The 13,582-nt window shown below is 41.2% G+C and overlaps 1 protein-coding gene across 1 annotated transcript; it reads right to left on the bottom strand.

Annotated features, from left to right (window-relative positions):
• On the bottom strand, positions 1-8,224 carry dnajc14 (DnaJ (Hsp40) homolog, subfamily C, member 14). Its single transcript, XM_046875528.1, has 8 exons — positions 8,038-8,224; positions 3,906-5,191; positions 3,720-3,818; positions 3,465-3,571; positions 2,510-2,629; positions 1,774-1,934; positions 1,578-1,680; positions 1-961 (listed from the first exon to the last, which is right to left on the bottom strand). The coding sequence occupies exons 2-8, from the start codon at positions 4,971-4,973 to the stop codon at positions 682-684; spliced, it is 1,938 nt and encodes a 645-aa protein (XP_046731484.1). The 5' UTR covers positions 4,974-5,191; positions 8,038-8,224; the 3' UTR covers positions 1-681.
• Positions 8,225-13,582: the final 5,358 nt, after the last annotated feature.

Genomic DNA, 13,582 nt, shown 5'->3' with positions numbered 1-13,582 from the left:
TATTTGAGTGGAGCTTTAATGTGTCATTTGACAAACAAGAAAATGCCAGTTTTGGTTTTCTTCATAGAAAATAAAGACAAAGAAGAAGAACGAAAAAAATTACAATATTACCAGCTCTTTTTAACCAAGTCAGTCCTCATGGAGGATTTATGACATTTCTCTGCACCTCACATCGAGCCTCTGCTTCAAAACAAACCTCGAAGTTAACAAAACAGAAATCGGGGAACAAATGTATTCACCACTTACGGATGATCGTTACTGTGATATTGTGAGCTGTGTGTCTTTCTGCCCTCGCTGAACAACTGATCATCCCTGAGGTGTCCTTACATGGCCGATTGTTAATAAGGATCGAAAAACACTGATGATAAAAAAAGAAAGCCATGCTACTGCATACCTGCCTGACAGGAAGCTAGAAAAAATTAAAAAAGAAAGAAAAAAAGCCATTTATCTCAGCAACGATGAGCTCATAGTAAAAAAAAAAGAAAACCCAAAAACGTTGAAACCGTTTTATTTTACGGCATCTCCTCGACTTTCTGTTGGCACCGAGATGACCCCGTGCACATTCACAGACCCCTCCATTCTGTCCCTCGACCTGCCTGTTGTCTAGTCGAGAACAAACCCCAGGCGCCGCCGCAGTCCGTTGTTCTCCTCCGTGAGCGTCGTAGCTCGTCCTGCCGGAGCTCAGCGCTGAAAAGGTTTGCGGGCTTTTTTCCTCCGACGCTGTACTTTTCCTCCCTCGCTCCAGCTCTCGCTCGTCTCCCCTCGCTGAGGGAAAAAGCCGGGCTGAGGAGGAGGAGGAGGAGGACTTGAGCCGCCCCCAGGGTAATTAGGGGTCGATCCCGGTGAAAAGAATCCACCGTTAGATGAGGTGTCGCCTCCTGGAGCACCCTGAAAAATGCGGCTGAAGAAATCCTGCAGGTCTGGCGGAGAGCCTGGAGCGGGGGCGTGGCCTGAGGGAGATCTGAGACAGCGAGACAGGGAATATTACTATTTTTACTGGTATAAACTGGTGAAAGAGGTGCCTCACACATCTATGTCTATGAAGGAGGCGTGGCCTGGGTGTCTATCTCCGTAAAGAGGGCGTGTACTGGGTGTCTATCTCCGTAAAGAGGGCGTGTCCTGGGTGTCTAGCTACGTAAAGAGGGCGTGTCCTGGGTGTCTATCTACGTAAAGCGGGCGTGTCCTGGGTGTCTATCTCTGTAAAGAGGGCGTGTCCTGGGTGTCTATCTACGTAAAGAGGGCGTGTCCTGGGTGTCTATCTACGTAAAGAGGGCGTGTCCTGGGTGTCTATCTACGTAAAGAGGGCGTGTCCTGGGTGTCTATCTACGCAAAGAGGGCATGTCCTGGGTGTCTATCTACGTAAAGAGGGCGTGTCCTGGGTGTCTATCTCTGTGAATGGGGTGTGCCTATCTCTGTGAAAGAGGTGTGGCTTGGGTGTCGATCTGCGTAAAAGAGGCGTGGCCTGGGTGTCTATCTCTGTAAAAGAGGCGGGGCCTTGGGTTTTTTACTGTCTGTTCATTCCAGTAAACAAAATTTAAGTCTGTTGTTTATTACTCAAGAAATGTTAAGGTCATTACCTGTGGCGATTGGAGCTGCTGTTACTCTTGGAACCAAAAGAAATGTGATATGGGACACGATGTGTGTCAGGGGAAATTCCTATTCTCTGGCAACCGGCCCATTCTGTGCCATGACACAAATAGGAAAAAAATTCACTACAACGAAAGCAACGAAACACAAAAACTTTATACATTTGCAAAGTGTAAATTTAAATACCAGTGATGTCGTAGACTTTGCTGTCCATAAAGGCGAAATAGGTGATCTTCAGTCCAAGCATGCTGGACTCGGCCCACAGGTCTCCCTCCTCAGCGCTGTGCCGTTTATTACACTCGGCACAGAAACGTGCCTCGTGAGGCTCGCGGTCCATCTCAAAACGCCTGCAGAACAAAACCCACGCAGCACCAGAAAGTAAAAACTAGAGATTGCTATCTGGATAAAAAAATTCATACTGATTTCCATACTGTTTTTCCCTGTTGTGTTACACAGTACGAGAGCGGCCTCTAGAGGCGAGTCACTGACACCACGTGCTGTTTATTTGAAATGATTTAATTTTTTATTAATTTAGGATGTAACCGTTTTTATTTATTTGGGGTGTTACTTTTTGTTTCAGTTTGAATGCTTGTCTTATTTTTCTCAATATTTATTAATATAATTATTCATTGTTTCATTTACTATTTTACATGGAGTGTTATGTTTGTTTTTGTTTTATCCCCTTTTCCATTTTAAAAGCTAGGGGTCGATTAATCGGTTATCGGGAGTATTACCCAACCTAGCTAATCTGTATCTCTAGTAAAAATGCAAAGGTACCTGTAGGTGCTTGTTATTCGCACTGATAGGTACAATATAAGTACAAATATTTGGCACAAAGTGCGACATTTATATTACTAATGAGAAGGATTTCTAACTTTTTATTACATTAGGTATTGCGTAGCAAATATTTTTTAAGCCTTACTTGTGTTTGCCTTCACACTTGGTGCACATCATAGTGTTCATGGCCTCCTTCAGGTCATCCTGCAGCTTCGTCAGGAACTCGTTCATCGACTTGGAGAGCTCTGACGCGGCCATTCGCTTCCTGTTGTGAAAAAAAAACAAATCAGGTTTTGGTATCAAAGCATCAACAAACCTCAGATTACTTACAGAAATAAATATAACCCCAATTCCAAAATAAATGTTGGAACACTAAAATATAACCAAAAAGAGAATGCAATTATGTGCAGATGTCCTAAATCCATATTCTATTCACGATAGAACATAGAAAAATAAATCTTTTAAGTAAAAAGGTAATGTTGATAAAGAGGAGAAAGAACATCTGGCTCAGTTTAAAAAGCCGCATCTCTGATGGTATGGCAGTGCATCATTGACAGTGGAAAGGGCAGTTTGCACATTTGGAAAGGTTCCATCAATGCTGAATTCTATATACAGGTTTCAAAGCAACAAATGCTTCCATTCAGAAAACATCTTTTTTTAGGGATTGACCTTCCAAATTTGAGCATAACAATAGCATGACTACGTAGCAGAAAACATTTGGCACATAATAAAAGTATTCGGTGCATAATGAAATGAAAAACACAACAAAGGAAACCCAGAACTGCTGAGCAGCTAGAATCCTGTATCAGACACACATGGGACAACATTCCTCTCCCAAAACGTGGTCTCCTGAGTTTCCAGATGTATACGGACATAAGACGTGATGCTACACGTTAGAAACGTGGCCTTGTCAAACTGTTTTGAGACGTGTTGCAGCTGTCAAATTTTAATTGACATTAAATTTGTTAAAATTTGACATATTCACAGTTTAAATAATTGATGGGGTTTTTTTGTTTTACTGCAAATTGAATATGGATTTATGGGATTTGCAAATCATTGCATTCTGTTTCTATTTGCGTTTTGCACATTTTACCACTTACAGCTCGTACTCGCGGCGGGTCTCTGGGTTGCTCACAATGTCCCATGCTGCTCTAAGGACTTTAAAAGCCTCGCCGGCTCGAGGGTGCTTGTTCTTGTCTGGATGGACCTGAACGTACAAAAGACATTGATATCCATATACACACATGGCGTGAAACATAAATTTGACGTTTAAAAGGCTCCACCAATTTTAACCTGGTTCTTCAGTTTTCACTACAAAGCCAAACACTGATCCTAATTGTGTATTAGAACTTCACCTGAACAGCCAGCTGTCTATAGGCCCGTTTGAGCTCTGAATCGGTGGCGTGAGTGTTCACGCCCAACACGTTAAACGGGTCCAGCTCATCTTCAGGGATCTGCACCACAGGGTTGATTCATTATCATTTCATGGATATTTGCTATCACAGAGAGAATATGAGCTCATGAACATTACTCTGGGGTACCTGTGCTAATGCCAGCAGTCTCTCGAGCTCCTGGCCAGGCTGACTCTTCTCAGTCCTGGATGGAGACTCTAGATTCGCAGTCACCTCCGCAGAGCCACGTATCAATTTCCAAAGCCATCCTCTGATCCTTCCGGTAATCACAACCACTTTCTTCATAATCCAGCAGTTCTGAAGACTGAGCCACCATCTCCTGCCTCGGTCTCCACCCAGCCTCTCGACGATGCTCCTCACAACCCAGGCACAGAGGAACACCAGGCTGCTGAGGAGACCGAAAGCAGAAACCAGCGCGTTGCGTGTAGTACTCGTGGTTTTGCAAACCCAGGCTGCGAGGGCCGCACCAGAACTCCAGGTCCGATCCACGGCTCGCTTTAAATCCTGCTTCATTCCCGGGACGTCGGTGACCTTGAAGAGCATGAGCGTTCCAAGGTCGTAAAGTGCAATCGCTCCGGATTCGACGACGACGCCGCAGTGGTGGGTCAGAGACACGATCAGGTCCACCACCATATGAATGCAGGAGATACTCCATGGGCTGACGGATACTGACAGGAAATCCCGGAAAGCTGCCAGGACCTGGAAGCCAGTTTGTCTTTTCAGGCGCCCCTGGTTATGATGATGGTGGTTCCTCCGGCGGATCTGCTTGTGTCTGCTCGCTCCGGTCGACGAGGAAAAGGACGAAGGCGAAGTCCAAAATGAAAACTGATCTCCTGATACTGAGCCGCTCTTCCTCTGTTTTCCTTTCTTCCCCCGAGATCCGGACGTGTCCTTCCCGGCGACGTTTGTCCTCCAGCCATCTTTCTCATCATCCACTTCATCGAATACACAGTCTTCCCCCAGTTCCTCCATACCCCCGTTAGTTCTTACACACCCGCACTCATCCGCTTTCTCCGAGTCCTCTTCCTGTTTCGAGGTGCCGGTCTCCGAGTTCGGATCCTCAGGCACCTGCCGAGATGTTTCCGCTTCCTCAGACAGGCTCGGCACAGGCTCCTCACAGAATTCCCCACTCGCTGATCCATCGTCCGGACACGTCCCGGCACTCAGCTCTTCTGGATCATCCACGACGTCCATCATTCATGAAAAAGCTCAAACTGATGAGGCTCAGGGCTCCGTCATTCCCCGTCAAACACAGTCTACTAATCTCCAAGAGGGTGGGCAAATAACCGGCTCAGGTTAGTGCAGGATTCTGGGAACTTTTTTCCGCTAAGCACGGCATAACACGCTCAAGTGGAGCTCAGCTACGATACCTCTGAAACTTACGCTCCGGATCCAGTCCATTATTCCACACAATCCTGTAAACAAAACATAAACAATCATCAAAACTTTAGAAGATCATTATTGTGAGTCGATCACTGTGACGTCAGGAAACATCCAAATCCCTCTTAAGTCTTGTTATTGCATTTCTAGAGGTTTTGTGCTGTAACACAAGCATAAGAAAAATAAAAAAAAATAAAACACAATCACAAATAAAAGACACTATGTTTTCCTTATTGAACGCTTATTTTATGTACTTTATACTAGAGAGTGACCGATTTTACCGATAACCAAGTAATAAACGATTATTACAAACGTTTTTACAATGGATACTGGATTAAAAAAAAATTAAACAAATTTTTTTTTGGGAAAAACTTTATTACAAAAATAAAAAAACATGTAAATGTGGTAAATGAAATAAATATGAATGTACGAATTAATAAATATAATTATATCAATAATGAATTATAAATAATAAATATAATATAGAGCTCTCCGGGCAGCGCGCAGTCTCACGCGTAAAAACAAACAGCACGCGGTGTCAGTTATTCACCTCTAGAGGCCGCTCTCGTAATGACAGCAGATCGGAAGCCAGAAAAAACATCGGATGAAGATTTTTGCGGATAGCCAATAGTTCATTACTACATCACCATCACTACTACATCATCATCACTACATCACCATCACTACTGCATCATCACATCACCATCACTACATCACCATCACTACTGCATCATCACATCACCATCACTACTGCATCATCACATCACCACGGCATCATCACATCACCATCAATACATCACCATCACTACTGCATCATCACATCACTACATCACATCACTACTGCATCATCACATCACTACATCATCATCACTACTGCATCATCACATCACCATCACTACATCATCATCACATCACATCACCATCACTACGGCATCATCACATCACCATCGCTACATCACCATCACTACTGCATCATCACATCACCATCGCTACATCACCAGCACTACAGCATCATCACATCACCATCACTACATCACCAGCACTACTGCATCACTACATCACCATCACTACATCACTATCACTACTGCATCATCACATCACCATCACTACATCACCATCACTACTGCATCATCACATCACCATCACTACATCACCATCACTACTGCATCATCACATCACCATCACTACATCACCAGCACTATGGCATCATCACATCACATCACCATCACTACATCACCATCACTGCATCATCACATCACCATCACTACATCACCATCACTACTGCATCATCACATCACCATCACTACATCACCATCACTACTGCATCATCACATCACCATCACTACTGCATCATCACATCACCATCGCTACATCACCATCACTACTGCATCATCACATCACCATCGCTACATCACCAGCACTACTGCATCATCACATCACCATCACTACTGCATCATCACATCACCATCATCACATCACCATCACTACTACATCACCATCACATCATCATCACCATCACATCACCATCACTACATCACCATCACTACTGCATCATCACATCACCATCACTACATCACCATCACTACTGCATCATCACATCACATCACCATCACTACATCACTATCACTACTGCATCATCACATCACCATCACTACATCACCAGCACTACTGCATCATCACATCACCATCACTACATCACCATCACTACGGCATCATCACATCACCATCACTACATCACCATCACTACTGCATCATCACATCACCATCACTACATCACTATCACTACTGCATCATCACATCACCATCGCTACATCACCATCACTACTGCATCATCACATCATCACCACATCACTATCACTACTACATCATCACAACATCACCATCACTACTGCATCATCACATCACTATCATTACCACATCACCATCGCTACTACATCACCAATACATCATCACTACATCACCATCACTACTACATCATCCCATCACTACATCATCACTACTGCATCATCACATCACCATCACCACATCACCATCACTACTACATCACCACATCACCATCATCACATCACCACTGCATCATCACCACTACATCACCATCACCACATCACCATCACTAATACATCATCACTACATCACCATCACTACTGCATCATCAGATCACCATCGCTACATCACCATCACATCATCACTGCCTTCAGTGCCGGAGTTTTCTAGTCATTTACAGAGTAAAAAGAGAATGAAACATAAACTGGTCAGTGTTTAATACTGCAGCTTTAAATACCACTGATACACACATCTACATCATTGCAGCACAAAACCAGGACATGAGTTCCTGCTTATGTTCCTCTTCATCTGTACTGGTTATTGTTGCAGAACATCACAGCCAGGTTTGTTCTGGTTGGTTCTGGGGGCTCTTGTTTGCTCAGGTTGGTTCTGGTTGATTCAGATTTGCTCAGGTTGATTCTGGTTGGTTCAGGTTGGTTCTGGCTGATACAGGTTTGCTTAGGTTGGTTCTGGTTGATTCAGGTTTGCCCAGGTTGGTTCTGGTTGGTTCAGGGAGATCTGATTTGCTCAGGTTTGTTCTGGCTGATTCAGGTTTGTTTAGGTTGGTTCTGTATGTGCTACTGCATGTTTGTGATGTTCTCCAGCTTCATATAAACCTCCTATACATTCATTACAACACACAACCATGACGTTTACTTTCCACACATTGTCAGAAGCACATTAATTTGCTCTACATGAGGTGTGATGTCGTGTTATTCTCTTGATCTTTTCTCTGAAACAGCCGGAGATCTGTGAGATCACTCACTCCTCATTGGCCAGACTGGAATTTCAGCCCCAACATGACGACTTTTACGGGATGATTCAAACAAACACTCACCAAACACTTCCGCTTCGAGACCGAGATTTAATCCAAACTCTGGATAAAACGCCGTAAAATCTTCTCCTGGGTGATTTTTCCGCTTATAATCACGGAGTTTGCACTTAAACCAACTCGATTTCTGACGTCGCTGTCCTTGTTGTTTCTCTTTTTTCCCCACGATGTCCACTTCCGGGCTAAGAGAAACACTTCCGGCTGGAGTTTGTAACCCTTTCCGGACTTTTTTTACGGAGAAAAAAGTTTTTAATATATATTATGATTTATAAACAAAAAAACGCCAAAGCGTCTGAAATTTTGGTGGAAATCAAATAAAAAATCATTCTGATAAAAAAAAAATGTCATATAATAATAAAAAATAATCGAAATAAAATATCGGAGCTCTGATGTTAATATATTCTAACTTTTTAATGACATTTTTAATCAGATATCTGTCTAAAAAATAATATTTGCTGTTAAATGAGTCTTGTGAACAGAAAAGATGCGCAAATAAACCTGCTGATCACGTGACCTGCCACCTTATTCAGACGTGATTAGTTTCCTGATCATGTTTCACGATGTTGGTGAGAGAACCTCTCGCCTTGTACTGCTTCCAGTAGTGTCTGTTTATGTTAAAGTTTCTATCTAATCAGATTTCAGCTATCACATCACGTGGTGCTGGGGTCAATATCTGCCTTGAGGCCTTCAGAATCAGCACTGTGAATGTTTATAAAGAGTAAAGTACATGTTGTTTGAAGTGTATTACTTGTTAGTTTAAACCAATCACATTTAGAGTTTTAGACTCCGAGGTCCTCTAGCAGGTGTACAATAACGTCAGCATTTTCACGCCCTTTGATTGGACGGTCAGAGAGCGTCACTAGTCAGAGCTCACAACATGCATCTGTAGAAAACTGCACAATCTACAATATATTCAGCTGTTTCTTCATTCCATAAACAACTGCCAGAGGAGAAGAAACGTAATGTTGCAGATACACTTTTTAAGGACATTCACATGACAGACTTTTAATGAAAAGCCGGACAGTTGTTAAGTTTTTAATGAACCGCTTATACTTTTATATTTTCTTAATTTTTTTGAAGAATTTACACAAAAACACACAATTTGCCTTCATTTCAAATCCCCAGGAAAACCGTAATTCACTGGAAAAAACGCAGCAAACCCCTGGGTGATGTGATGAGGTGAATATCAATGCTTCTGTTGAAGATGTATGTGGGAGGTGCAGTTGTGGCTACAGTGAAAGGAGACGTGTTGAATTGTGTTCATTGGGTTTTTTACTTTAGTGATGACGTTCATTCACACTGTGTGAGATTCCTGTCTGTGATGCAGTGTTCTGATCTACTGCCCTTCTCTAATATCTATGGTTTCTATAGATGTGGCATCATAATAGTATTACAAGGTGGATTAATTTGGGGGCAGAACATCACTGAAAGTGTGAGAGTTCTTCATGGACTCTAAACCTATAGATAATACACAATTGGCTCATATTTATAATAAAATGATATTTGGACTTTGTTCTAAGGGCTCTACCTCTGCCATGTTAATCTGTATTCTATGTGATTAAGGACATGCCTCATGTCTGTAGTGTGAAACAGTTTAATGAAATCGAGCTACATATTAAATATTGGTCACAAATATTGTTTTTATATAAATATATTGTTTTTTTTACTTACACAAATATGTTAAAAATGATGCATCGTGATACAAACATCAGCTTGTATCTAATCGACACTTTTTTTAAATTGATGCATCACATGGTTAACTTTTATTCCAATGCAAATCTTACCATCACTAAGACTTTATAGTCATTGCATAGTGCAGGTACACAGCAACAAAATGCAGTTTAGCATCTACCAAAAAGTGCAAACAGCATTGTGCACATGAAAAAAGTGCAGATAAATAAGTAAATATATGTTCAATAAATAATACATTTACAATAAATCAGTATCAGTATCTTCTTCTTTTTGGCTTTTCCCATTAGGGGTCACTACAGTGGATCATCCGTCTCCATACCCCTCTGTCCTCTACATCTGTCTCTTTTACACCAAATACCAGCATGTCTTCCCTCACCACATCCATAAACCTCCTCCTTGGTCTTCCTCTTTTCCTCCTTCCTGGTGTCTCCATCCTCTATCCCCTAAACTTTCCCTTTCACTCTCACACATACTCTTCTATTACAAATCACTCCTGTTATCACTCTTCTCCACCCACTCCACCCTGCCTGCACTCTTTTCTTCACTTCTCTAACACACTCTCCATCACTCTACACTGTTGACCCCAGGTACCTGAACTCCTCCACCTTCTCCACCTCTTCTCCCTGCAACCGCACCCCTCCACTGCCCCCCCTCTCATTCACACACATGTACTCTGTCTTACTCCTACTGACTTTCATTCCCGTTCTCTCCAGCGTGAACCTCCACCTCTCCAGCATCTTCTCAACCTGCTCACTACTCTCACCACAAATCACAATATCATCCACAAACATCATAGTCCATGGAGATGTGTGTGTGTGTGTGTGTGTGTGTGTGTGTGTGTGTGTGTGTGTATATAAACATCTATATAAGAAAAAGAAAGAATATAATATGGGCATGATTGTACAATATATGAGGTATGAACAAGAGCATTCTAGTGTGTATACAGATAGTATACAGACTTACAAATAAATCAACAATACATTTACAATCATATACAGGAGTTACAGGGTGCAGAAGAACTGCATGATGATTCCAAGCAATAAAGTAGTAAAAAAGCACCAGTGAGACGTCAGTGTTCTAACAGTGTAGTGTAATGAGTTCAGCAGGTTGATGGTTGTTGGAAAACACACGTGTCTGTTAATATGAACCCATAATAAGTAGTAACAAAGCATGATTCATACATGACTTTGCATATAAGATAAACAAATGCAACCAACCTTGATACACAATAACATACAGTACAGCATGTCTGTTCCTTTAAAGATATAAACTTAAAAGTGCTTCACTGAATCCTTTATAAATAATTTCTACAATAATCCTACATCATGACTCTGAATGTAACAGAAATTCACTCTGCAGCAGTTTTCACACGTTATTTGGTCTTTTCAAGCGTACTTTTTTTCACATATTCTGTTTTTTTTTTGGCTTTATCTAAGGTCCTGACATTCATTATGTAAAATAATCCCCCCGGGGTAGAAGATGTGTGTGACCTGGGGGTCTGTGTTGTGGTGTGTTGTGGTGTGGTGTAGGTGTCGCTCGCCTTTTCACAGCCATTTAGGTGTCATTTCAAGTCCCTCTAATCGTTATTAAACACACTTCTGACGAACATTAGGATATTTTTCAGGTTAATTGACGCACCACCATGACTAATGTCTACGTGGGTTGACTTATAGACACACACACAGAGACACACTCCCACACAAAAACTCCTACACATCCTACACCTCCTCTTATCAGTGTCAGCAACCTTCTACAGCTTTACATTGTCAGCCGTTTGATTTATCCTTGATGATGAGCTAATAGTTATACGAAACACTCAGATTTTCCACGTACACCATAATGTTAAATGTTATATTTGTGGGCACTTGTTCTGATATTAGACTCTGCAGACACACAGTATTTTTTCCACAAATGTAACAATAGCTAAGAGTTTTTATCTCCTTGCATTTTGGTAGAGTATAAATTGTATAAATTTGTGTATGAGTTGAGTTGGGTTTCGTCTATAACCATGTTATATGATGTAAAACTATAAAGGGGAAGATGGAATTTGAACGCTCAGTGACTAAGATGTTCTGAATTCTTTGGAAAGTTACGAGGAAGGTTCAAATCCCAGAACCAGCAACCTTCGAACGCTGGGCCCCTGCTTTAGACCCTGCTTTGTCGTGTCAATGACAATGTTCATTGTTAAAAGCGCTATAGAAAAATGAATTGAATTAAATTGAATTGTGTAGACGAAATAAAAGGAAGCCGCCAGAAAGTCGGCAGAATGTCATAAAAGTGATAAACTATGCAAATTACAGCACCACAAACATTTGTGTTTGTTTCTTGTATGGACATGACAATACCAGTAGGTTAAGGGCCGGCTTTTTTTCCATCCACCATCATAATCACCCTACTGAACTCTACACTACACCTTTAGATCACTGCAAAAACACACATATGCTAAAAAATATATATAACTTATGTACAGTTCTAGATACAATGTTTATATACCCCTCATTCTCTACACATATTGTGCCTTACATACATCTGCGCTAATATTTAATTTATGTGTATCTATATATACACCTTACTGTACATCCTGCCTAATATTTCACATCTACATATATATATATATATTTAGTGTACTTGTTTATTCCACTTTTGCACAATAACTATTTTTAATGCGATAGACTTATAATCCTTTACTTCTGTACCTTTACAACAGTGTCTGCACATTTTTCTAAACACTCTCAGAAGCACTGATCTTCATTTACAACCTAAATTCTAATATTTGATCCATGAAATTGTATTAATTTATTCCCATCAGTTTATTCTCTTCATCTCGTAGTGTTTCTCTCGGCTGCACTGCTTCCAGTATGTGGATGTTGATGTTAGATTTTGTTGTCCAATCAGATTTCAGCCTCTATGTGCTGCCATGTCAGTCTAATCTGCTCAGAGCCTTCAGAATCAGTACTGCTGGACTTTTTACCTAGTGAAACAGCTCTGTTTCTTTATCCAATCAGATTTCAGATTCTCCTCACAGGGCAGCTCACTGGCCCAGATTAGCTTCAGCATTTTTCCGTCCTCTGATTGGTTGGTCAGAGGGAAACTGTTACAGCCGAGTTCAACTGGTAAAACACGTGTGTAGCTCTGCACACATTATTACACCAGAGTTAGACTTTTTTTATGCCTACGGAGGAAGAGATTTGGTCTCGGACATACCTAAAAATCCAATTCCGTTTTTGTATTGTATTGATGGTTTCTATAATCGCAACGTGATAGTGGTGGTATTAAGAGGTGGATTAAGTCGGGTACGTCCCCACTGAAGGCCCAGGTACCAAATACAAGTATATATATATATATATATATATATATATATATATATATATATATATATATATATATATATATATATATATATATATTACATGCTATACATATATTTACATATTTATCTGCACTTGTCAATTTGCACAATTGCTACTATTTGCACTTCTGGTTGATGCTAAGCTCCATTTCGTTGTTGTGTACCTGAAATCTATCTATCTATCTATCTATCTATCTATCTATCTATCTATCTATCTATCTATCTATCTATCTATCTATCTATACATATACATACATACAATATATATATCTATTATTATTATTTTTTATGTCCAAATGTAATAAAGTGCGCTTATTATTATTATTATTATTATTATATAAGCGACTGAAAGCCCCGTGCACGGCTCCTGGCCACGCGCGCGCGTTCGCTCGCGCCGCATTGACGTCACGGTGTGGGGAATCCCACCATTCGGGCCGTGCGTCACGCGTGGAATCTTCGCAGACGGAAAGAACTCGCTCGGCCCCGCCCACTTGGGGCGTTCCTCGCCAT

The sequence above is a fragment of the Silurus meridionalis genome, chromosome 19 (assembly GCF_014805685.1).
Source record: "Silurus meridionalis isolate SWU-2019-XX chromosome 19, ASM1480568v1, whole genome shotgun sequence".
In the NCBI taxonomy this organism is placed as follows: Eukaryota; Metazoa; Chordata; class Actinopteri; order Siluriformes; family Siluridae; genus Silurus; species Silurus meridionalis.
The sequence above is the reverse complement of the archived record's forward strand: the minus strand, read 5'-3'. Positions and strand labels throughout refer to the sequence as shown.

Bases quoted from the DNA above. Each gene is read 5' to 3' on its own strand.
- dnajc14 (XM_046875528.1), bottom strand. From the start codon at position 4,973: ATGATGGACGTCGTGGATGATCCAGAAGAGCTGAGTGCCGGGACGTGT. The intron at 2,630-3,464 runs GTAAGTGGTAAA...TTTTCACAACAG, and splicing joins ACCCGCCGCGAGTACGAGCT to GAAGCGAATGGCCGCGTCAG. The intron at 962-1,577 runs GTAATGACCTTA...TCGCTGTCTCAG, and splicing joins AGCAGCTCCAATCGCCACAG to ATCTCCCTCAGGCCACGCCC.